Source organism: Oryctolagus cuniculus, chromosome 4 (genome assembly GCF_051225735.1).
Source record: "Oryctolagus cuniculus isolate XC-2025 breed Fujian yellow rabbit chromosome 4, ASM5122573v1, whole genome shotgun sequence".
In the NCBI taxonomy this organism is placed as follows: Eukaryota; Metazoa; Chordata; class Mammalia; order Lagomorpha; family Leporidae; genus Oryctolagus; species Oryctolagus cuniculus.
In genome coordinates, this window is record NC_142870.1 from 83,229,631 (window position 1) to 83,254,606 (window position 24,976).

The window sequence follows — 24,976 nt, forward strand, 5'->3', positions numbered from 1 at the left end:
CATCCCATATGGGCACCTGTTTGAGTCCTAGCTGATCACTTCCAATCCAGATTCCTGCTAATGGTCTGGGAAAAAGCAGTAGAAGAGGGCCCACGTGCTTGGGCCCCTGTGGAGACCTGGAAAAAGCTGCTAGCTGTTGCGGCCATCTGGGAGTGAATCAGCAGGTAGAAGATCTTTGTCTCTTTTTTAAAAAACTAAGTTTATTTTTTACGATTTATTTATTAACGTGAGAGGCAGAGTTGCAGACAGAGAGAGGTCCTCCATCTGCTGGTTCACTTCCCAGATGCTGGGTTCACTTCCCAGATGCTGCAACAGCCAGAGCTGCACCGATCCAAAGCCAGGAGCCAGTAGCATCTTCCCAGTCTCACACATGGGTGCAGGGGCCCAAGCACTTGGGCCATCTTCCACTGCTTTCCCAGGCCATCAACAGGGAGCTGGATTGGAAGTAGAGCAGCTGGAACTTGAACTGGCGCACATATGAGATGCCAGCACCACAGGTGGGTGCTTAACCCACTATGCCACAGCATTGGCTCCACTCTGTAATGCTGATTTTCATATAAATAAATTTCTCGGCCGGCTCCGCGGCTCACTAGGTTAATCCTCCGCCTGTAGCGCTGGTACTCCGGGTTCTAGTCCCGGTTGGGGCGCCGGTTCTGTCCCGGTTGCTCCTCTTCCAGTCCAGCTCTCTGCTGTGGCCCGGGAGGGCAGTGGAGGATGGCCCAAGTGCTTGGTTCCCTGCACCTGCGTGGGAGACTGGGAGGAGGCACCTGGCTCCTGGCTTCGGATCGGTGCAGCTCTGGCCATTGCAGCCATTTAGGGGGTGAACCAACAGAAAGAAGACCTGTCTCTCTCCCTCTCTGTCTAACCCTGCCTGTCATTCATACATACATAAATACATAGATACATACATACATACATAAATTTATTATTATTATTATTTTTTTTTTGACAGGCAGAGTGGACAGTGAGAGAGAGAGACAGAGAGAAAGGTCTTCCTTTTGCGGTTGGTTCACCCTCCAATGGCCGCCGCGGCCGGCGCGCTGCGGCCGGCGCACCGCGCTGATCCGATGGCAGGAGCCAGGAGCCAGGTGCTTTTCCTGGTCTCCCATGGGGTGCAGGGCCCAAGCACCTGGGCCATCCTCCACTGCACTCCCGGGCCACAGCAGAGAGCTGGCCTGGAAGAGGGGCAACCGGGACAGAATCCGGCGCCCCAACTGGGACTAGAACCCGGTGTGCCGGCGCCGCTAGGCGGAGGATTAGCCTAGTGAGCCGTGGCGCCGGCCTAAATTTATTTCCCACTATCTCATGTTGTATAGGCCTCCAGCTTGTGTGAGAATCTGCTGTCTGCTGTGTGTTTGCTTTGAGTGAGCCCCTCTCAGGTTTGTTCCCTGAGTAAACCTGTTCTGGCTGTGAGTCTGTGTCCTGCCTCCTCTTTGTCTTGCTCTTCTTTCCTCACAGACATCACAGAGACTTGGCTGCTGCACCAAACGTGGGCCCCCAGGTGAACCTCTATAACATGATAAGGTGTATCTACAACAAGCCTGCAGAAGAAATGCTTACTAGTGAAGCGCTGACCCTTTGAGGATCAGAATAAGATAAGGGTACCCATTATCACCGTTTTTATTTAAACTTGAAATTGAAGATCGTAATTCATACAATTTTTTAAAAACATAAGAACTGGAAAGCAAGGTAAAAACTCGTTTTTTTTTTTTTTCAGATAAGATTTAGAATGCAGGAAACCCTAAAGAACATATTATAAATTGTTAAAATTAATGAGAGGCGTCTGGCGCTTGTGGCATTGCAGGTAAAGCTGCCGCCTGCAGTGCCAGCATCCCGGTTCAAGTCCTGGTTGCTCCACTTCCGATCCAGCTCTCTGCTAGGGCCTGGGAAACAGTGGAAGATGTCCCATGTCCTTGGGCCCCTGCACCCACGTGGGAGACCTAAAAAAAGAATTAAAGAATTAATGAGAAATTTAGCAAGTTGACTGGATGCAAAAGTAATGTGCAAAAGTCGATTATATTGTTAACTGTTATATTGTTAACAACAGAAAATGTAACCCTTGAGGCTAGCATTGTGGCACAATGGGTTAAGCCACAGCCTTCGACGTTGGCATCCCTTATCAGAGCACTAGTTCAATTCCTGGCTGCTCGACTTCCAGTCCAGCTCCCTGCTAAGCAGGGAGAGCAGGCAAGGATGACCTGCATACTTGGGCCCCTGTCTCCCATGTGGGAGATACTGTGGAGTTCTAGGCTCCAGATTTGGCCTGGAGGGGAATCAACCAGCAGATGAAAGATGTCTCTTTCTCTGTCTCGCTCTCACTGTCTGTAACTCCTCCTTTCAAACAAATTTTTTTTTTTTGGACAGGCAGAGTGGACAGTGAGAGAGAGAGACAGAGAGAAAGGTCTTCCTTTGCCGTTGGTTCACTCTCCAATGGCGGCCGCGGCCGGCGCGCTGCGGCTAGCGCACCGCGCTGATCCGATGGCAGGAGCCAGGAGCCAGGTGCTTCTCCTGGTCTCCCATGGGGTGCAGGGCCCAAGCACCTGGGCCATCCTCCACTGCACTCCCTGGCCACAGCAGAGAGCTGGCCTGGAAGAGGGGCAACCGGCACAGAATCCGGCACCCCAACTGGGACTAGAACCCGGTGTGCCGGCGCCGCTAGGCGGAGGATTAGCCTAGTGAGCCGCGGCGCTGGCCCTCAAACAAAATTTCTAAAAATATTTTTCCCTCTGGATTTTTTAAAAGATTTATTTATTTGAGAAACAGAGCAGAGTTAGAGAGAGAGGTCGTCCATCCACTGGTTCACTCCCCAAATGGCCTCAATGGCTGGAGCTGGGCCAATCAGGAGCCAGGAGCTAGGAGCTTCTTTCAGGTCTCCTATAAGGGTGTAGGAGTCCAGGTACTTGGGCCATTTTCTACTGCTTTCCCAGGCCATTAGCAGGGAACTGGATTGGAAAGTAGAACAACCAGGGACTCGAATTGGCACCCACATGGGATCCTGGCTCTGCAGGCCCCAAATAATTAAATCTTTAACAAAGACCCAAGTATTGGGCCCCTGCTCACAACGTGGGAGACCTGGAAGAAGCTCCCGGTTCCTAGCTAAAGATCGGCCCAGCTCTGGCCATTGCAACCATCTGGGGGAGTGAACCAGTGGATGAAAGATTTCTCTCTTTCTCTAACTCTGCCTTTCAAACAATAAATATATCTTTAAAAAAAATCTTGCAAGTCTATAACAGATCAAAAGTATAAAGTACCTAGAAGTAAGTATTCAAGTTATTAAGACCTCAGGGGAACTGTGAAGATTTTATTAAATTTTAAATTTGGGATTGGGAAATGCTTGTGGAAAGCGTGCTGTGCTTGTTGAAAGCTGAAAAATGTTACTGGAAATGGCTGGCCAGAGGTTTTTGTCTTTGGGCAAGAAAGAATTCGGACATGAGAACAGTGGTAAGTGTGTTAGCAAAGTTTAATGAAGAGAAGTACACCTGACAGCCCAGGTGGACATCTCAGGAAGGAACTGAGAACCCAGTCTGTATTCAGACTATTTTTTTTAATTGAGTCCTTTCTCTTTTTTAAAAAATTATAATGTATTTGAGGCCAGCGCCTGCGGCGCCGGCACAACGGGTTCTAGTCCCGGTCGGGGCACCGGATTCTGTCCCGGTTGCCCCTCTTCCAGGCCAGCTCTCTGCTGTGGCCGGGGAGTGCAGTGGAGGATGGCCCAAGATGTTGGGCCCTGCACCCCATGGGAGACCAGGAGAAGTACCTGGTTCCTGCCTTCGGATCAGCGCAGTGTGCCGGCCGCAGCGCACTGGCTGCGGCGGCCATTGGAGGGTGAACCAACAGCAAAGGAAGACCTTTCTCTCTGTCTCTCTCTCTCACTGTCCACTCTGCCTGTCAAAATATATATACATATATATATATAATATATTTGAAAGGCAGAGTTACAGCAGAGAGAGGGAGAGATAGAGGTCTTCCATCTGCTGGCTCACTCCCCAAATGGATGCAATGGCTGGGGCTGAGCCAGGCTGAAGCCAGAAGCTTCCTCCAGGTCTCCATGTGTTTGCAGGGACCCAAGCATTCAGACCATCCTCTGCAGCTTTCCCAGGCGCATGAGCAGAGAGGTGGATTGGAAGTTGAGTAGCCAGGTTTCAAACTGGCGACCATATGGGATGCCAGCATTGCTGGCAGGGACTTAACCTGCTATGCCGTCACAACGAAGGTCCCAACTATAGACTTTGGATTTCACCAGCTTTTCCACTAATATCCTTTTTGCATTCCATAGTCCAATCCAGAATACGACATTGCATTTGATATTAGTAAAATTTTGAGAAAGAGAATCATGGTCTCCACCCATCTCGAATTCCAGTGTTCAGGACGTTCACGTAAACCCTCTGGAGCTCTCCCATGATGTGACTAACAGGCACCCGGGCTAGACTGACCCGGGGAGGTGTTGAGAGCCCTGGGGAAGGCTCGGGGTCTGCGGGAGCGTGGGCTGGGCGGGGCAGCATTCCCAGAGCCGGCCTGGTGTGGGGTGAGTAGCTGCTCTTGAGGAGCACCATGGGAAGCCATGACACAGGCAAGTTTCCTGTTAGGGCCAAGTGGCTGTTCCAAGGTTGCGTCACCTCTCCAAAATGGGTGAAGCTGAGAGGATGTCCAAGTATAGGGAAGGAAAAAGAAATAGTTCAGGCATTTTTGGAACAGGATGATTTGCCGGAGATGAGGAGGAGCAGTGCCGAGTACAATTCATGAGCCAATATTAAGTAATGAGAGTTTAAAATTTAATTCCTGCGGCCGTGCCTGTAAGATTGACCAGAAAGAAACACACAAGTATGGCTAGATGGAGGACATCTTCTGATCTTAGCCCGGGAATTTGAGGCAGGAAAAAGGACTTTGGAAGCTGCATTGATTATACACTCAAGATGAGGCGAATTGATACGTCCTTAGCACTAAGATAATTTTTATTTTAAAAAAAGAATACTTTTGTGCATCACAGGCTTATAAAAGAGATCAAGAAACACACACGTATATAACTGTTAGGTCTACATTTTAGCTGCATCATGCCACTCAGAATAATTTTTTCAGGAGACGTTGTTGTGCACTGGCTTCAGCCTCTGCCTGGGACTCTAGCGTCCCAGACGGAGTGCAAGTTCAAGTAATGGCTACTGCACTTCCCACCCAGCTCCCTCCTAATGCATCCTGGTAGGCAGTGGACAATGACTCCAGTCCTTGAGTTCCTGCCACCCCGCTGGGAGACTAGGATGGAGCTTCAGGCTCCTGGATTCAGCTTGGCCCAGTCCTGGCTGGTGTCATTTTTTTTCTAAAGGTTTATTTATTTATTTGAAAGAGAGATAAAGATAAAGACAGATCTTCCCTCTGCTACTGCCCTCTGTCACTCCCCTAACAACCGCAACAGCCAGGACTGAGTCAGGCCTAAGCCAGGAGCCAGGAGCTTAAGCACTTGGGCCATCCTCTGCTGCCTCCCCAGGGAGGGAGCTGGATTGGAAGTGGAGCAGTTGGGACTCTACTTGGCGCCCACGTGGGATGCCTGTGCTGCAGGCTGCAGCTTTTACCAGCCCCAGTGTTGTGGTCATTTAGGATTAAACCAGTGAATGGAAGATCTTTCTAACCGTTCAAGTAAAAATAAATTTTAAAGTAAGTTTTCAAAGTCTTGTACAAAATTGTCTTGGGCCATATTTTTGTTATATTTTCCTTATAGTTTTAGTAACTTTATTCAACAATACCCATACATTTTTGTATTGTAAATATTTATTGAAATCAATTCATGGAGTAAGACAATGGGGATATTGAAGCAGAAAGGAGGTTAGCAATTCTTCCTACAGAAATCCAGTTTTTAAAACTAAAAAATTATGAAAAGTAGCTAACATTGAAGCTATCTTCCATCATAAATCTATTAGTGTATTTTCTGCCTGTCGGGACTTTGGATTATTTATGTCTCTTTCCTCACTATTGGAGTGACGTCTTGCAAGACAAAGACTGTTCACATTAAAAAAAAAAAAAAAAAAAACAACAAAAAACTATTGCATGAATGAATACAGCCTCAGCAGTTGAGGCTGACGTCCACTTATTCTTGTCTGAGAGAGGACAGATTTACCTCACAGACTTCCTGAGCACTTGCAGGCCTGTCCGTATTTGGAGCTGGGGCTACAACGCCGAGACCTCCTCAGCTGGGGCGGGCAGGGCGCAGAGAACCAGGCAATTAGGATACCAATGGGCAAAATCACGGGAAAGTGGCAAAGCCTGGGCCAGGAGTCAGCGTGCAGTGCAGAAGGGCAGCGGGCTAACGGTCGTGAACTGACTTGGTTCTTTTGTGGGTCAGCACTTGAGGCAGCGCTTCGCACAGCCTCGCCAGTTTCTCCGCCGCGGCTCCGCCAAGTCCTGGCGCGTGCAGACCCGGGCGCCCAGCGGGGCGGGGAGGCCGCGGGGCAGCGGGGGCGGCCGGAAGCGAGGGCATGCGGGCCACGCCCCCCGCGCCGGGCCGTCGCTCGCTCTCCCCGCCTCCCGCACGAGATGCGGGCGGGGCCGCAGGCGAAAGGGCACCGGGGAGATGACGCAGTAAGTGAGCGCCGGCGTCGCGGCGGCAGCTCCAGAGGAAGCCCGGCGGCCGTGGCCGCTGCTTGCAGGCCGGACCCTTTCTAGCTGGCGGAGCTTTCCCTTGCGCTGGCGAAGGCGGGGCCGCAGTCGGGGCTGCCTCGGCGTCTGGGCTGACAGCAGAACAGGTGCGGGCAGCGGGGGACGTAGGTAAGCGGGAGCCAGGACGGCCAGTCGGCCGAATGACTGACGGAGCGACCGCTTGACGGGGCTGACTGGCCACTGCCGCGCCGCTGCGCGCCACCTCAGCGCCCTGGCCCGGAGGCCGCAGGCGCTGCCCTCCCCCACGCTGCAAGCCCGAGGCAGCGGTTTCTCCCCGGCACCGTGTGCCTTTCCGGGGGTGGGCAGGGAGCGCTTCCCGAGGGACCGTTGCCCTCCCCTCTTCTTTCTCTCTCTCTCCCCCTAGCTCTAGCCTTGCGATGCTGGCGCTGAAAAAGCTAGCGCCCCCGGCCGCTCTTCTGCCGCCGGCGAAAGCTTTGAGAGGAAGCGCTGCTGATAGAGGCCCGTCGGCTCCTCCCGTCTTGGAGTCGAGGGCTCGTGTTTGTTCGGACAGCGCTGCCTCCTTCCTGCCTTGGTTCCTGCCCCCGCACTCCCGGGGGCCTTTTCTGGTGGGAGGCTAGGGCACGATTGCACGTTAGGGGGTGGCGAGCCGCGTTTTTCTCGTCTGTCTGCTAGGCCGTGTCAGCCCCCGTTCGGCCACGACCCTGGGGGTGGGGGTTGCGGAGAGGATGTGGGAGTCGGAAGAGCGGAGTTGAAATCCTGGCATGCCATTTCTGCCTCACGTTAGAGACTTTTCGACTTTTTCACTGGTTTCTTAAGTCCTGTATAAATTCGCTGGGAGAAATTAAACGGAGAAAAGCAGAACGTTAGTCCAGAAATGTTTTGCAAATTCAGGCGGTTTAAGAATGTCCAGGACGCTTAATCGTGGCTTCCTAGTTAAGTATTTTGCCTTTCGCACAGCGTAAGTAGCTGTGGAGAAGGGTGCTGGAGGAGGTGCTGGGATCTCGTGTGGTCAGAACACAGCTGCGGTCTGTGCTTCGGATGGGCAGCACCGGGAGGAAGCCAGACTCTGTCCTGTCACCGCCTGCCTCACGCTTACTGATAAAGCGTTCCTGGTCCAGGAGAGCCGACTTAAGTCCGTTTTGCATTTTATTCAAGGTGGTTTTTGCCCAGTGGGCGCTTTGTGGGAGAAACCGCCGGGAGGCTTCATTCACTCCTTGCCCCCGCTAGGAGGAATCCTCTGCGTGTGTTTCTGAAGACCTCTCATTCAGCCGGTAAAACATTGCGGCTTTATGGACGTGCCAGACATTGACTTCTTTGAGTGACTGGATGTTACAGGTCTAAGTTAGTTTGAGGAGATGGCTTTCTGTACCAGAGAGAATATTCACCACCGTGTAGCTTAATGGGCACCAGGTGGCTTGTACAGGTCCCTAGTCAGGCCTCTGATGTGCACCTTTTCTCAGTGGGCAAGTGCAGCCTTCAGTTCCGGTGACAGCAGAAATGGTAGTTTGGAATTTTAAGTCATGCGCACGGAAGGGTCTTTAAATGTCATCTAATCCAGTAGTTCCAAAACCCTGCTGAGGGGGCAGCCTTGTGCTGAAGTGGGTTGGACTCCCCTCCCCCCTATCCCCTGTTGGAGTGCCCTGGCTACTCTGTTCGGGATCCAGCTCCCTGCCAATGAGTCTGGGAAGTAGCAGATGATGGCTCAGATACTTGAGTCTCAGCCACCCGTGTGGAAGATCTGAATATTGTTCTTGACTCCTGGCTCTTGTGGGCATTTGGGGAGTGAACCAGTGAATGATCGATTCATATTCTCTCTCTCCCCCTCTCCCTCCCTCCCTCCCTTTCTCTCTCTCCCTCCCTCACTCTCACCTTCTGTCTCTTCCTCTCCATCTGTCCCTCTCCTCTTCCTTTTCAAACAAACTTAAGACTTGGCTGGTCATTAGAATCATATGGGGAATTAAAATTCCAGAAGTCTGGTCCCCATTTCAGTAGATCTGAATGGGTCTCAGGTACTTGTGTTTTTTAAAAGGCTTCTCAGGTGATACTCATGGTTTTAAAAAGTTTCACATTTTAGTTTGTAACAGCCTCAGAGATGCCCAGCTAGTTTTAATTCCTTAATTTTTTTCTTCTTTTCCTTAACAAGCTTATTTATTTGAATCTATTTCAGATTTTATAATACCTTGACTCCAGAAGGGGGAAAACAGTCCTTCTAGTTAGTTGCTCTGTGTAAGCTGATTTCTGATAGACTTTTATACTAAGGTATAAAAATTATGGAAAAATTCAGTTTAAGAGTATTTTGCTTATGTTTGGCTTATCAAACCCAGAGCTCTATGCATAGGCTTTTTCCTCCTTTCTTAGCCAGGTATGGGTGATCACTTAATTTGTATTACTAGCCAGCTTCCTACAAAGCTCATTTGAGAACAGGGCTCTGTGCTTTTCTAACTGCCTTATAAACATCTATTTTAAATAGATCTGAGCTGTGTATCCAACAATATGCATCCACTTGGATTTCTTAGTCATGTCACATTCAACATGTTGGAAACTTAGGGCATAGCCAGTATAACCTTTCCTCAGTTGTTCCTTGTTTGTGTGCTGTATAAATAATACCACTGTCTATCCAGTAACTCATATTGGAACCCTCACCTCCTTCAGATATTGGTCTTTTTTTTTTTTTTAAGATTTATTTATTTTATTCGAAAGGCAGAGTTTCAGAGAGAGGAAGAGACAGAGATCTTCCGTTTGCTGGTTCATTCTCCAAATGGCCATAGCAGCCAGGACTGGGCCAGGCCAAAGCCAGGAACCAGGAGCTTTATCTGTGTCTCCTATGTGGGTGGTAGGAGCTCAAGCACTTGGGCCATCTTCCACTGTTTTCCCAGGTACATTATCAGGAAGCTGGATTGGAAATGGAGCAGCTAAGACTCAAACCGGCACCCATATGGGATGCCAGCATCACAGGTTGCCCCTCAACCCACTGAGCCACAATGCCAGAGGGTGAGGTAGGGACCATATAGGCTTTGTGCAAGTCCTGTCATTTTGGTGTCCTGAAAAATCTTTTTTTTTTTAAAGATTTAATTTATTTGAAAGGCAAAGTTATTGAGAGAGGGGAGGGGGGAGATATCTTCCATCAGCTGGTTCACTCTCCAAATTGGCCACAACAGCAGGCCAAAGCCAGGAGCCAGATGCTTCACCCAGGTCTCCCACATGGGTGCAGGGGCCCAAGCACTTGGGCCATCTTCCACTGCTTTCCCAGGCACATTAGAAGGGAACTGAATCAGAAGTAGAGCAGCTGAGACTGGAACTGGCACCCATATGGGATGCTGATGTTGCATGCAGTGGCTTAATCTGAAAATCTGTTGTGCCACAACACTGTCCCCCTGAAAAATCTTAATTCAGTTTGCTACACTTTCCCAGTTTTCCTCCTTAATATAAGTGGCTATTGTAGCATGTCTGTAATACCCTCCTAACATTGCCTTTGACATGGCTTTGTCAGCCATTCTACGTACTGCAGATAGAATAATCTTTCAAGAATATCAATGAGATCCTGTATTCCTTTTTTTCTTTCAGTGACTTCACACCATCCTTATGTTAAAATAACAGTGTTGGGCTGGTGCCGTGGCTCACTTGGTTAATCCTCCGCCTGCAGCTCTGGAATCCCATATGGGTGCCAGGTTCTAGTCCCGATTGTTCCTCTTCCAGTCCAGCTCTCTGCTGTGGCTCAGGAAAGCAGTGGAGGATGGCCCAGGTGCTTGGGCCCCTGCACCCACGTGGGAGGCCGGGAGGAAGCACCTGGCTCCTGGCTTCAGATCGGCACAGCGCCGGCCGTGGCAGCCATTTGGGGAGTGAACCAGCAGAAAGAAGACCCTTCTCTCTCTCTCTCTCTCTCTCTCTCTCTCTCTCTTTCTCTCTCTTTCACTGTCTGTAACTCTACCTGTTAAATAAATTTTTTTTAAAAAGCATCATTAATTTAGCTTCTCTTCTATGTTTACCTCTTCAGCTCCTCTTTTGTTTCTTAAAAATTTTTTTTAACTTTTATTTAATGAATATAAATTTCCAAAGTATGACTTATGGATTACAATGGCTTCCCCCCCATACTGTCCCTCCCACCCACAACCCTCCCCTTTCCCACTCCCTCTCCCCTTCCATTCACATCAAGATTCATTTTTGATTATCTTAATATACAGAAGATCAGCTTAGTATACATTAAGGATTTCAACAGTTTGCTCCCACACAGAAACATAAAGTGAAAAATAATAGATGATTTTTTTTAAATGATGATGAAATCAGAGCAGACCTATTGTCATGTTTAATCCCAGTGAGAGTCAAGTTGGGAATTGATAATTTCTTTTTTTTTTTTTTTTTACAGAGGATCAGTTTAGTATGCATTAAGTAAAGATTTCAACAGTTTGCACCCCCATAGAAACACAAAGTGAAATATATTGTTTGAGTACTCGTTATAGCATTAAATCTCAATGCACAGCACATTAAGGACAGAGATCCTACATGAGGAGTAAGTGCACAGTGACTCCTGTTGTTGACTTTACCAGTTGACACTCCTGTCTATGGCATCAGTAATCTCCCTATGCTCCAGTCATGAGTTTCCAAGGCTATGGAAGCCCTCTGAGTCTCCGACTCTTACCTTGTTTAGACAAGGTCATAGTCAAAGTGGAGGTTCTCTCCTCCCTTCAGAGAAAGGTACCTCCTTCTTTGATGACCTGTTCTTTCCACTGGGATCTCACTCACAGAGATCTTTTGCCAGAGTGTCTTGGCTTTCCATGCCTGAAATACTCTCATGGGCTTTTCAGCCAGATCCGAATGCCTTTAGGGCTGATTCTGAGGCCAGAGTGCTATTTAGGACATCTGCCATTCTATGAGTCTGCTGAGTATCTCACTTCCCATGTTGGATCACTCTCCCCTTTATTTATTCTATCGGTTAGCGTTAGCAGGTACTAGACTTGTCTATGTGCTCCCTTTGACTCCCAGTCCCTCCACCATGACCAACTGTGAACTGAAATTGATCACCTGGAACAGTGAGATGGCATTGGTACATGCCACCTCGATGGGATTGAATTGGAATCCCCTGGTATGCTTCCAACTCCACCACTTGGGGCAAGTCAGCCTGAGCATGTCCCAAATTATACATCTCTTCCCTCTCCCATTCCCACTCCCATGTTCAACAGGGATTTTTTTGAAAAGCAGCTCCCATCCAACTGTTGGTTCAGTTCTCAAAATGCACATGAACTTAGAACTCAATTCGGTACTCCTGATCACTTGAGCCATCATCTACTGCTCAGTGTGTTTACCAGCAGGAAGCTGAAATCAGGAGTGGGACCAGGACTTGAATCCAGGCACTCTAATGTGGAATGCAGAAGCTCCAACTCATGTTTCAGCCACCGTGACAAATGCCTGCCCCCAGGTGCTTTTTTGATACTGAAGTTCTTTCAGTTCCTTTGAATACATTCCCCTTCTTAAAATATATATGTATGTGTATATATATATGAATATATGTGTGTGTGTGTATATATATATATTTTTGAAAGGCAGAATTAGAGACATAAAGAGCTTCCATCTGCTAGTTCATTCCCCAAATGGCCTCAATGGCCAGGGCGGGACCAGGCCAAAGCCAGGAGCCTGGTACTTGATCCTATCTCTCCTGTGGGTGGCAGAGTTCCTAGCACTTGAGCCACCTTATGTTGCTTTCCCAGGCACTTTAGCAGAGAGTGAATTGGAAGTTGAGCAATTGGGATCAAACTGGTGCCCATATGGGATGACGATGTCACAGATGGTAGCTTAACTTGCTATACCATAACACTGGTTCTTTTAATCTTAATCTTTTAATTTAGGACAGTTCTGATTTTGTCTTTCCTGACCTTGATTGACATATTTAAAGAGTATTGGCCAGTTATTCTGTGTGTTCCTCAATTTGGGTTGGTTTCTAATTTCCTCATGATTAACTCCAGATTTTTTTCACATTTACTTCACTTTATTTGAGAGGAAAACTTTCCATCTGCAGGTTCATTTCCCAAATGCAACAGAAGGCTGAAGCTGGGAATTCAGTCCGGGTTCTCTTTGTGGGTGGCAGGAACCCAACTATTTGAACTATCACTTGTTGCCTCCCCAACTATTTGAACTATCACTTGTTGCCTCCCAGGGTGCACATTAGCAAGAAACTGGAATGAAGAGCCAGGACGAGGACCTGAAAGACACTGCAGTATTGGTTGTAGGTGTCTTTAACTACTAAGCCAAATGCCTGCTCCCAAGTTAAATATATATTTGTGCTATATCAGAAAACAAATCATGTCCATGTACCGATGATGTTAACCTGATCAACTGGTTACAGCTATTTGGCCAGGTTTTTCCATCCAGAGTCATTATTCATTCCTAATTTGAAGTATCTTGTGGGAAATACTTGGATACTGTGCTTTGTGGGAGATACTTTGAGGCTGTATAAATATCTTGTTTCTGATTATTGTTTTGCCCTCTAATTTTAGCATCTTTGTTTCTTGTCTGAGTCAGTTACTTCTTAGAGGAGTTGCAAATTGTGACTTTGCCTTTTTTCCATTTTCTGCATTTCTTCAGTATTTACTGACTTGAAATTCTGTGTGAGGAAGAGCCACCTTTTCTCCCTGTTTAGTCAGTTTTTGTATCACTGTAAGCTTAAGGGTATTTTATTTTTGGTTATAAGCCCTTTTTTTAAGATTTTATTTATTTGAAAGGCAGAGTTACATAGAAAAGGAGAGAGAAAGATCTTCCATCTGCTGGTTTATTCCACAAATGGCTGCAATGCTCAGGGTTGGGCCACACTGAAGACAGGAGCTGCATCTGGGTCTCCCACATGGGTAGCAGGGTCCTAAGCACTTGAATAATCTTCCATTGCTTTCCCAGGCACATCAGTAAAGAGTTGAATTGGAAGCAGAGCACCTGGGACTTGAACTGGTGCCCATAAGCGATGCTGGCATTACAAGCAGTAGCTTAACCTGCTGTGCCACAGCCCTGGTTTCATGACTTATTTCTGTCATTATGCATTTGGCCATTGTGAGTTCCTTTGGGTTGACTCCTGTGTTTTGACATTTTATTTTTTGAGCACTTTTCTATTTTCATGCACTAATGATATTCCATCTTTTTTTTTTTTTTTTTTTTTTTTTTTTTTTGACAGAGTGGACAGTGAGAGAGAGAGACAGAGAGAAAGGTCTTCCTTTTTCCGTTGGTTCACCCCACAATGGCCACTGCGGCCGGCGCACCGCGCTGATCCGAAGCCAGGAGCCAGGTGCTTCTCCTGGTCTCCCATGCGGGTGCAGGGCCCAAGTACTTGGGCCATCCTCCACTGCACTCTCAGGCCACAGCAGAGAGCTGGACTGGAAGAGGGGCAACCGGGACAGAATCCGGTGCCCCGACTGGGACTAGAACCCAGTGTGTCAGCGCCTCAAGTGGAGGATTAGCCTAGTGAGCTGCGGTGCTGGCTGATATTCCATCTTTAAATGAAGTTTTATAATATTTAGAAATCAAGATCTGAGTGCTAGGAATGCTCTTTTTTACTACACTGATGTTGCTTCTAAGCCCACTAAGTGTATAGTGCTAGATGGTATGTAATGTGTTGGCTAAGGTAATTGATTTCCTGGTACCCACATGGGAGACCTGGTTTGAGTTCCTGGCCCCAGTTTGGGCCTAATCCAATCCTGGCCATTTTATGCATGTAAGAAGTGAATCAGTGGATGGGAGTTCCTTCTGTGTGTCTGCATCTCAAAAATAAAAACAAAACTATGAAAATCTCTTTTTCTTTAATGTGTGTGCCAGTTTTCTTATGAGTGAAGTTAACTATCTTAATATTAAGACTCACTTCGAAATCTATTTGTGAATTGTCTCCTCATGTCTTTTTGTCAGGCTTACTGTCGTTTATTCCTCAATTTAAGAGGTCTTGGTGCCAGCACTGTGGCGTAGCAGGTAAAGCCATTGCCTGCAATGTCGACATCCCATATGGGCACCAATTCGAGTCCCGGCTTCTCCACTTCCGATCCAGCTCTTTGCTATGGCCTGGGAAAGCAGTACAAGATAGCCCAAGTCCTTGGGCCCCTGCACCCATGTGGGAGACCTGGAAGAAATTCCTGGCTCCTGGCTTCGGATAGGTGTAGCTGCAGCCATCTGGGGAGTGAACTAGCAGCTGAAAGACTTCTCTCCCTCTCTGCCTCTGCCTCTCTGTAGCTCTGCCTTTCAAATAAATAAATCTTTAAAAAAAAAAAAAAAAGAGTTCTTTATGTATTAGGAGTATTAGCCCTATGTGCTGTATGTTACCAGTATCTTCCAGTTTGAGTTGTCTTTTGACTTATTTTTTTTTCAAGATTTATTTATTTGGGCTGGTGCCGTGGCTCACTAGGCTAATCCTCCGCCTTGCGGCGCCGGCACACCGGGTTCTAGTCCCGGTCGGGGCGCCGGATTCTGTCCCGGTTGGCCCTCTTCCAGGCCAGCTCTCTGCTGTGGCCCGGGAGTGCAGTGGAGGATGGCCCAAGATCTTGGGCCCTGCACCACATGGGAGACCAGGATAAGTACCTGGCTCCTGCCATCGGATCAGTGCGGTGCGCTGGCCGCGGCCGCTGCAGCAGCCATTGGAGGGTGAACCAATGGCACAGGAAGACCTTTCTCTCTGTCTCTCTGTCTCTCTCTCTCACTATCCACTCTGCCTGTCAAAAAAAAAAAAAAAAAAAAAAAGATTTATTTGAAATGCAGAGTTACAGTGAGGCAGAGCGAAGAGATAGAGGTCTTTCATCCACTGGTTCACCCCCTAGATGACTGCAACGGCCAGAGCTGCACCGATCCGTTTCCTCTAGGTTTCACGTGGTTGCAGGGGCCCAAAGACTTGGGCCATCTTTTACTGCTTTCCCAGGCAATAGCAGAGAGCTAGATTGGAAGAGGAGATGCTGGAACTCAAACTGGTGCCTATATGGGATACTGGCACTGCAGGTGGCAGCTCTATCCGCTACGCCACAGCACTAGCCCCTTGACTTATTTTTTAAATTTCCAAGCTCCCTATGGTTGTCTTCCTGCTATTTTTATGTTTAAAAATTTATTTATTTATTAAATTTATTTGAAAGAGGCAGAGATATTTCCCATCTACTGGTTCACTCCCCAGATGCTAGTAACACCTGGAGTCAGCCCCAGAACTTAACCTGGGCCTCCCATGTGACTACTTGAGCCATCACCTGCTGTGTCCTGGGGTGTGGATTAGCAGAAAACTATTAGAATTGGAGAATTTAGACACTCCAGTATGGGATGCATACATTCCAAGTAACGTCTTAACTGTTCCTGCCCCTCTACTCTTCATTTTTTACTTCAAAGTCCCCTTTTTTATTTTTGATGATTCCTTTTTAAGATTTATTTGAAAGGCAGAGCAGCAGAGAGAGTGAGAATCAGTGAAAGATCTTCTGTCCACTGGTTCACTCCCCAAATGCCTGCAACAGCCAGGTCTGAGCCAGGTGGAAGGCTCCCACATGGCTGGCAGGAGCCTAAGCACCTAAGCCATCTTCTGCTATCTTTCCAGATGCATTAGCAGGAAGCTAGATAGAAAACAGCGTAGCTAGGACTCAGACTGACATTCTGATATGGTATGCAAGCTTTACAAGTGGTACCTTAATCCACTATGCCATAATGTCTGTTCCTGTCCAATCTTTTTTTTTTTTTTTGAAAGAGTTACAAAGAGAAAGAGACTCCATCTGCTGGCTCACTCCTCAAGTGGCCACAATGGCCAGGGCTGAGCCAGGCCAAAGCCAGGAGCTTCATCCATGTCTCCCACATGGATGCAGGGGACCAAAGACCTGGGTCGTCATCTGCTGCTTTCCCAGTTGCATTAGCAAGGAGGTCAATCAGAAGTGGAGTAGCTGGGACTCAAAAACCAGAGCCCATATGGGTTGCTGGCACTGCAAGTGGTAGTTTAATCCACTACACCACAGCCCCAGCCCCAAGCCCTGGATTTTTGCCTTTTAAAAATCCAATTTCTGGGCTGGTGTTGTGATGTAATGGTGAAGCCACTGCCTACAATGCCAGCATCCTATATGTGCCCCAGTTTGAGTCCTAGCTGCTTCACTTCTTCTGCTCCAGCTCCCTGCCAATGTGCCTGAGAAAGTAGCAGAAGATGGCCCCTGCATGCATATTGGAGACATGGATGAAGCGCCTGGTTTGACCCTGGTTGTTGGCGGCCATTTGAGGCATGAACCAGCAGATGATCTCTCTGTCTATCCCTTTATCTCTAACTCTTTGAAATAAAATAAATCTTAAAAAATCCAAATCTATCATCTCAATTTGATTTGGAGTGGGTACTGAAATAAATATCTTCAGTACTTCATTTATTTTTCTAGAGAGAACTGACACACAGACATGTAATACAGCTTTTCTTAGTAAGTTGTTAACAAGATGAAATTAGAATGTTGATTTCTGATTGTCTAGTATTATTTCTACTCATATTTCTTTTTCTCTACCTGAAGTGACTTGGTGCCTTTCTTTCTAAGCTGCAGAGCCTTGTGTGTTCATAAAGTTCATGTGTATACTTGTGTTGGTTCTTCCTTATTATTCACTTGAGAGCCAGAATAATTGCATGAGAGCATCTGATAGAGTACTGTCCACACATAGTTTGAGTCTTTGGCTAAAGAGGAGTCTAGTCTCCCTCTTTATTTACTGATATCCTGTATTTATTGAATGTATACCCATGGATGGCTGTACAGAGCAAAATTGCTGACATTTAAAAATTTTTGTGAGAATACAGAATTTGAGTGACTTGCTTAAAGCTATTTAGGTAATGAAAAGCAGAACAAACACTTTGAAAACTTTCTCTGATTCTCTGCCCTGTACACTCTATCAGAAACTGACTACATACTGGGGAATCATTCTAGAAAGTTACTTGTGTCAGAAGCAGGTGTACAGCAAATGGGATCTTTTTGAGTACTTATTGTCTTCCATCCTCTCCAATTTTCATTGTGATGAAAACCTTGACTGGGTGGGGTTTCATTATGTCTGATAGCCTAAGTGGAAATAGCTATACTTTTTTTTTTTTAAATCAAAATGTAAGTTTAAATCAAAATAAAACTTTTCATTTTCTTCTTTACAGCTGCATTCAGGTCTCATTATGTATCAGAAAAATGAAAAAGCAGAGGAAAATTCTATGGAGGAAAGGAATCCATGTAGCTTTTTCTGAGAAATGGAATACTGGGTTTGGAGGCTTTAAGAAATTCTATTTTCAACAACACTTGTGCATTCTGAAAGCTAAGTTGGGAAGGCCAGTTACTTGTGATAGACAGTTGAGACATTTACAGTGTAAAAAGAAAGCCCTTCAGATCCAGAAAACGTGGATCCAGGATGAACCACTTTGTGGGAAGACCAAGTCTAGTGTGGCTACTCAGAATGTTAGTGCTTTGTCCTCTAAAGTGAAAAAAGATAGTAAGCACTTAATTTCTTCTTCAAGGAATCTTCTGAAACTCCAAGCAGAAAAGTTGCTGTCATCAGCCAAGAACTCTGACCATGAATACTGCGGAGAGGAAAGTCTCTTGGAGGCAGTTGCTGACTTACCAGCAAATAGTCTTTTAAGTCAGGCCAGTGGTCACAGACCTAGGACAGAGCCACAAGCTTCTGACTTTCCCATGAAGTTCCAAGGAGAGAGCCAAAGTCCAGCTGAGAGCAGCACGATTGTGGTCACCTTGAGCAACCATAAGAGAAAGCGCTTTTGTTATGGCTGCTGCCAAGGGCTGGAACGTCACAGGAATGGGGGATCCCTGATTCCAAAAAAGTTCCAACTTAACCAACATAGGAGAATAAAAGTGTCTCCTCTTATGATGTATGAGAAATTATCCATGATTAGATTTCGGTACAGGATTCTAAGATCCCAGCACTTCAGAACAAAAAGCAAAGTTTGCAAACTAAGGAAAGCTCAGCGAAGCTGGGTACAGAAGGTCACTGGGGACCATCAAGAGACTCTTAGGGAAAACGGTGAGGGTGGCGATTGTAGTCTATTCCCTTCTCCAGAAGAGAAAGACACTTCCTGTTGGCATCAGCCATATTTTCCAAATATGGACAGCAATGCTGTGGTGAAAGGAAAGAACTCTCACATGCCTGATGGCCACACTAAAGGAAGCCCTTTTTTGGGCAAGGAGCGTAGTTTAGATGAAGCATTCCCTGATCAACAGAATGGCAGTGCCACATATGCCTGGGACCAGTCACCCTGTTCCTCTCCTAAGTGGGAGTGTACAGAGCTGATTCATGATATCCCCTTGTCAGAACATCATTCTAGTAACATGTTCACCTCGGAAACTGAAGGAGAAACTGTGACTCTGGGTCAAGAAAATCGGACAAGTACTGTCAGTGATGATGGGATAAAACTGTCAGTGTCTGGAACAGATAAATCTGTGAGTAATGTGGATGGGCCTGTGTCTGAAGAAACTGGGCCAAATGAGAACTCATGTCAGATGGAAGAGGATGGATCTGTCAAGCAGAATATTCTCAGTTCTAAGTTGCTGGACCACCCTTACTGTAAAAGTCCACTGGAGGCTCCACTGGTGTGTGGTGGACTCAAGCTAGAAAATCAAGTGGGAGGTGGGAAGAAGAGTCAAGAAGCATCTCCAGTGGATGATGAACAGCTGTCAATCTGCCTTTCTGGTATGCACTCTTTATTCCCTCAACTTCACCCACAGTTGGTGTCCATTAACCTTTCTAGAAGAGTCCTATATTTTCTTCCCATACATGGATTCCCCTTTAAGCAGTTAGACATTCTTCTTGCAGCCTTTCATATTGCTGTATTATATAGCTGCTCTGTAATTTATCTAATCCTTGATTGATTGACATGTGTACTGATTCCAATTGTTCCTTTGGTAAATGGATGCAATGAAGTCATTTCTTTATACTTAAATGATTGTTTCTGTAAGTAATAATCCCACTATTGGAGTTGCTGGTGAAAGGATATTCACACTTTTAACTTCAAGAGAATTGTTAAATTACCCTCCAAAAGATTGAATTAGTTTATATTTGTTAAGCTTTGCCAGTTTTACAGATCATATGCGTTTTCTTTTAATTTGTTTAATTTTGGATATCTTTCTGTGTTTATTGGCCAATTTTTGTTGGTACTTGGCTTTCCTTTGCCTGTTTTTGTGTTTCTATTTTAATATATGAGAAGCTCTTGTGTGTCAAACACTGTATTGGCTTCTACCAATATTGCAACAAACAGTTTATACTGATTCCTACCTTAATATACCATAGTGTCATTCTAGTTGTAATGATCTTAAATTAATTGCTAATTATAAATGTCATAAGAATTACTCCTCCCAAAAGTTAAAAGGCTTCAATATCCCAACATAGTTTAATATTTGGCTTAACAAAAAATTTGAGTTCCGGCCGGCGCCGCGGCTCACTAGGCTAATCCTCCGCCTAGCGGCACCGGCACACCGGGTTCTAGTCCCGGTCGGGGCGCCGGATTCTGTCCCGGTTGCCCCTCTTCCAGGCCAGCTCTCTGCTGTGGCCAGGGAGTGCAGTGGAGGATGGCCCAGGTGCTTGGGCCCTGCACCCGCATGGGAGACCAGGAAAAGCACCTGGCTCCTGGCTCCTGCCATCGGATCAGCGCGGTGCGCCGGCCACAGCGCGGTGGCCGCGGTGGCCATTGGAGGGTGAACCAACGGCAAAAGGAAGACCTTTCTCTCTGTCTCTCTCTCTCACTGTCCACTCTGCCTGTCAAAAAAAAAAAAAAAAAAAAAAAAAAAAAAAAAAAATTGAGTTCCTGCACAGTAAAATTTGTCTTTGACTATTAAGGCATCTAGTTTTTACATCATTCTATTTTTTTTAATGTTTTGCTTTAAAAAACCTTATTTTGTCAGAATCTACTTCATGACCAATTGGTATAAACGTTTTTGGAAAACAAGGCAGTTCAGTCTTTGATACATTTTCTTCTTGGAATTTATCCTAGATATAAAATAGTACAAATACTTGTGTATATTTTTGTAGGGGTATTACTTAGGTTATTGTAGTTAAAAAACTGAAAACAACCGAAACAGTGAAATAACAATTGAAGCACAGGTGATGGCATATTCAGACAGTGGTAGAGGAAAAAAGTTTGTAAAAAAGTTTGTCAGAAACTAAGTTGTTCTAGGTTTAAGATGAAGTAAGCACATGGAATCTCTTCTTTTTACCAAATCCATAGAAATTATGAAAAATATATTAAGGATATGTATAAGGATCCTTCAACAAGTTCATGAAAAAATGGAATTAAAAGATATTTTGGTGCAAAAACTTCTTGAAATCTATGCATAGATTTTTTTTTAATTAATTTATTTATTTGAAAGAGAGGAGAGGCAGAGAGAGAGGTCTTCCATCCAATGGTTCACTCCCCAGATGGCCGCAGTGGCCGGAACTGTGCCGATCTGAAGCCAGGAGCTTCTTCCGGGTTTCCCACACGGGTGCAGGGACCCAAGGACTTGGGCCATCTTCTACTGCTTTCCCAGGCCATAGCAGAGAACTGGATGGGAAGTGGAGCAGCCGGGACTAGATCCGGCGCCCATATAGGATTTCAGTGCTTCTGGCCAGGGCATTAACCCGCTACACCACAGCGCCAGCCCCCACGCATAGATTTTTCACAGTATACATTTTCTATGAACGATTTGGAGACCCCTCATATGTATCTCAGTACTCAAAAACAAGGTAGAAAGTTTTGGTGAACAGAAACTGGGATGCTGTCACAAGGCTGAAAGCAGTGGGAAAGACAAGAGGGACAGAAGACAAGTACAGGGAATAGTGCAACTCTGAGGGTTTTCATCTTTTTTTTTTTTGACAGGCAGAATGGACAGAGAGACAGACAGAGAGAAAGGTCTTCCTTTTTTTTTCTGTTGGTTCACCCCCCCAATGGCTGCTGTAGCCGGCGCACTGCGCTGATCCGAAGCCAGGAGCCAGGTGCTTCTCCTGGTCTCCCATGCGGGTGCAGGGCCCAATGACTTGGGCTATCCTCCACTGCCCTCCCAGGCCACAGCAGAGAGCTGGACAGGAAGAAGAACGACCGGGACTAGAACCCGGTGTGCTGGCATTGCAGGCGGAGGATTAGCCTATTGAGCCACGGTGCCGGCCTTTCATCTTAATTTTTAAAAAATTTCAACTGACACATAAAAATGGTACATATTTATAGGGTGCTGTGTGATGTTTTTGTTGTGTAATGTCCAGAGTAATACTGGAGTTTTTCTGTGTACCCACTCCCACTGAAAATAGTTCAAGCAATATCTGCCACCTATCCCAGACCCCTCCTCCCTTCCCTAGCAAATTACCCAAATAGAGATGAGCTCAAATCTATCACCATCATTTGAGAAAAGCTAACACAGTGAAAGAGACAAATTTAACAATAACAGAAGAACTAGGCCGGCACCACGGCTCACTAGGCTAATCCTCCGCCTTGCGGCGCCGGCACACCGGGTTCTAGTCCCGGTCGGGGCGCCGGATTCTGTCCCGGTTGCCCCTCTTCCAGTCCAGCTCTCTGCTGTGGCCTGGGAGGGCAGTGGAGGATAGCCCAAGTCATTGGGCCCTGCACCCGCATGGGAGACCAGGAGAAGCACCTGGCTCCTGGCTTCGGATCAGCGCAGTGCACCGGCTACAGCAGCCATTGGGGGGTGAACCAACAGGAAAAAAAAAGGAAGACCTTTCTCTCTGTCTCTATCTCATTGTCCACTCTGCATGTCAAAAAAAAAAAAAAAAAAAAAGAAGAAGAAGAAGAACTAAATCTGAGTAAACAGGATTAACGGAGCGATCAGAATGGGAATCATTATAGGACAGTAAGTAGATGCTCCCATTGTGAACTGCTGTAAAAAAATTTAATGCTGAGTTAAATGCTTGTGCAAGATTGACTACAGGATTTGGGGGAGTATGTGAAAATATGTACTCAGATTATTTTGCAAGTGGTCTTTTAAGTTCTTTCACTTTAAGAACTAGAAGTTGTCAAAATTAGAAGATATACATACACAGACCCACACTAAATTTTGTTCATTAAAATTATAGCACCTTGAGAATTATGGGAAATAACTGGAACAATTAGCTATCTTTTAGAAGAAAAAGGAATAGATTCTTTTTTTTTTTTTTTTTTTTTTTTTTTTTTTTTTTTTTTTTTTGACAGGCAGAGGGGACAGTGAGAGAGAGAGACAGAGAGAAAGGTCTTCCTTTTGTGCCGTTGGGTCACCCTCCAATGGCCGCTGCAGCCAGCGCGCTGCGGCCGGCGCACTACGCTGATCCGAAGGCAGGAGCCAGGTGCTTCCCCTGGTCTCCCATGGGGTGCAGGGCCCAAGCACTTGGGCCATCCTCCACTGCACTCCCGGGCCACAGCAGAGAGCTGGCCTGGAAGAGGGGCAACCGGGACAGAATCCAGCACCCCGACCGGGACTAGAACCCGGTGTGCCGGCGCCGTAAGGTGGAGGATTAGCCTAGTGAGCCGTGGTGCCGGCAGGAATAGATTCTTATACCATGGTATATTCTAGTAGATTAAAAATTTGACTAAGGTTAAGTGTTGTGGCACAGTGGGTTAAGCCACTAGTTGGGACACCTGCATCTCAAATTGGAGTGCAAGCTTCAGTCCTGACTACTCTGGTTTTTTTTTTTTTTTTTTTTTTTTACAGGCAGAGTTAGAGAGAGAAAGGTCTTCCTTTTCTGTTGGTTCACCCCCCAATGGCCGCTGTGGCCGGCATACTGCAGCCGGTGCACTACACTGATCTGAAGCCAGGAGCCAGGTGCTTCCTCTTGGTCTCCCATGCAGGTGCAGGGCCTAAGCACTTAGGCCTTCCTCCACTGCACTCCCGGGCCACAGCAGAGAGCTGTACTGGAAGAGGAGCAACCGGGACAGAATCCGGTGTCCCAACTGGGACTAGAACCTGATGTGCCGACGCTGCAGGCGGAGGATTAGCCTAGTGAGCTGCGGTGCCAGCTGGCTACTCTGTTTCTCATCCATCTTCCTGCTGACTCATCCTGGGAGGCAGCAGGTGATGGATTCAATGTTTGGGCCCCTGACACCAACGTAGGAAATTTATTTAGACTTATTTATTTGAAAGAGATCTTCCATCTGCTGGTTTACTCCCTGAACAGCCACAACAGCTGGTCTGAAGCCAGGAGCTTCTTCCAGCTTTCCCATGTGGCTGCAGGAGGCCAAGGACTTGGGCCATCTTCCACTACCCTCCCAGGCACATTTGCAGGGAGCTTGGTTGGAAGTGGAACAGCCAGGACTTAAACTGGTGCTCATTTGGGATGCCAGCATCACAGGCAGCAGCTTTACCTGCTACACCATGACGCCGGCCCCTGCTCTACTTCTGATTCAGCTCCCCGCTAATGGCTTTAGAGGGCAGCAGATGACCAAGTCCATGGGAGACACGAATGGAGTTTCTGGCTCCTGGATTCAACCTGGCACAGATCTGGCTATTGTAGCCATCTGGGCAGTGAACGAGTGGATGGAAGATAGATCCGTTCTCTCTCTCTGTAAACCTGCCTTTCAAATAAAATAAATCTTTATAAAAATACATATTTTTAATCAATACAGTAATTTTACATATAAGGGTATTTTACATACATGGGTACAGGGGCCCAAGCACTTAGGCCATCTTCCACTGCTTTCCCAGGCTCGTTAGCAGGGAGTTGGATTGGAAGTGGAGCAGCTGAGACTCAAACTGGTGCCCATATGGGATGCCAGCACCACAGGTGGAGGCTTAACCTACCATGCCACAGAACTAGCCTGTATAATAGAATTAAAAGGTAAATTTTAGTGCAAAAAAGGAACCCTTTAAAAATTGGTATGGTTTTAGAAAATACATATTTTTCATGAACTTTCTGAAGATCCTTTCATATGGATGGATTTCAAAGTTTTTGCAGCAGGTGATAGTCATCCCCCCCCCCCCATTACTCTGCCTTTCAAATAAATAAATCTTTTCTAAAAAGTTCATTTGTAAGAGACAGTCTTCTTTCTTTTTCCATCCACTGGCTCACTCCCCAAGTGGCCACAACAACCACAGCTGGGAGCTAGATCAGAAATGGAGCAGCTGGGGTGCCCCTGTGGGATGCTGGTGGTGGTTTTACCCACCATACCATGACTCCAGTCCTGAAAGAGAGAGAAGTGAAAATCCAAGATTGTGTAGAGAAAAAACAATAGATACTTCCTACTTTGGAGGTGGCATAGGATGACCATCATGAAAGTCTTAGTTCTGCTTGATACTTAAATGCCCTTGGGTAGTAAATTAGCTTCCCTAAACTTCCAGTTTCTCCATTTGTGGAGATAATATCTTTTATTATTATTTATTTGAGAGGTAGCGATGGAGAGAGAGGTCTTCTGATTCACTTTCCAAATGGCCACAGCGGCTGGAGCCAGACCAATCTGAAGCTAGGAGTTTCTAGTCCC

General features: G+C 46.5%; 1 protein-coding gene and 1 long non-coding RNA gene across 21 annotated transcripts in view; one reads left to right on the top strand and one right to left on the bottom strand.

The window, feature by feature from the left end:
• Window positions 1–1,604: 1,604 nt before the first annotated feature.
• LOC138849308 (uncharacterized) lies at window positions 1,605–6,452 on the bottom strand. Its single transcript, XR_011387980.2, has 2 exons — window positions 6,107–6,452; window positions 1,605–1,940 (listed from the first exon to the last, which is right to left on the bottom strand). It is a non-coding gene; the product is annotated as an uncharacterized LOC138849308 (long non-coding RNA).
• Window positions 6,453–6,454: 2 nt separating this feature from the next.
• SENP5 (SUMO specific peptidase 5) overlaps window positions 6,455–24,976 on the top strand; it is a 52,737-nt gene continuing 34,215 nt past the window's right edge. For 3 of the 20 annotated variants that reach the window (XM_089331963.1, XM_089331958.1, XM_089331964.1), the window contains exons 1-2: window positions 6,468–6,567; window positions 17,696–19,236. In XM_089331963.1, coding sequence (XP_089188089.1) covers window positions 6,560–6,567; window positions 17,696–19,236 — 1,549 coding nt within the window. In that variant the 5' untranslated portion in view covers window positions 6,468–6,559. Of the gene's footprint in view, window positions 6,754–7,761; window positions 7,878–12,754; window positions 12,824–17,695; window positions 19,237–24,976 lie in introns of all 20 variants that reach the window. The other 17 variants (XM_051818946.3, XM_002716529.5, XM_051818950.2 and 14 more) reach the window with 13 other exon arrangements.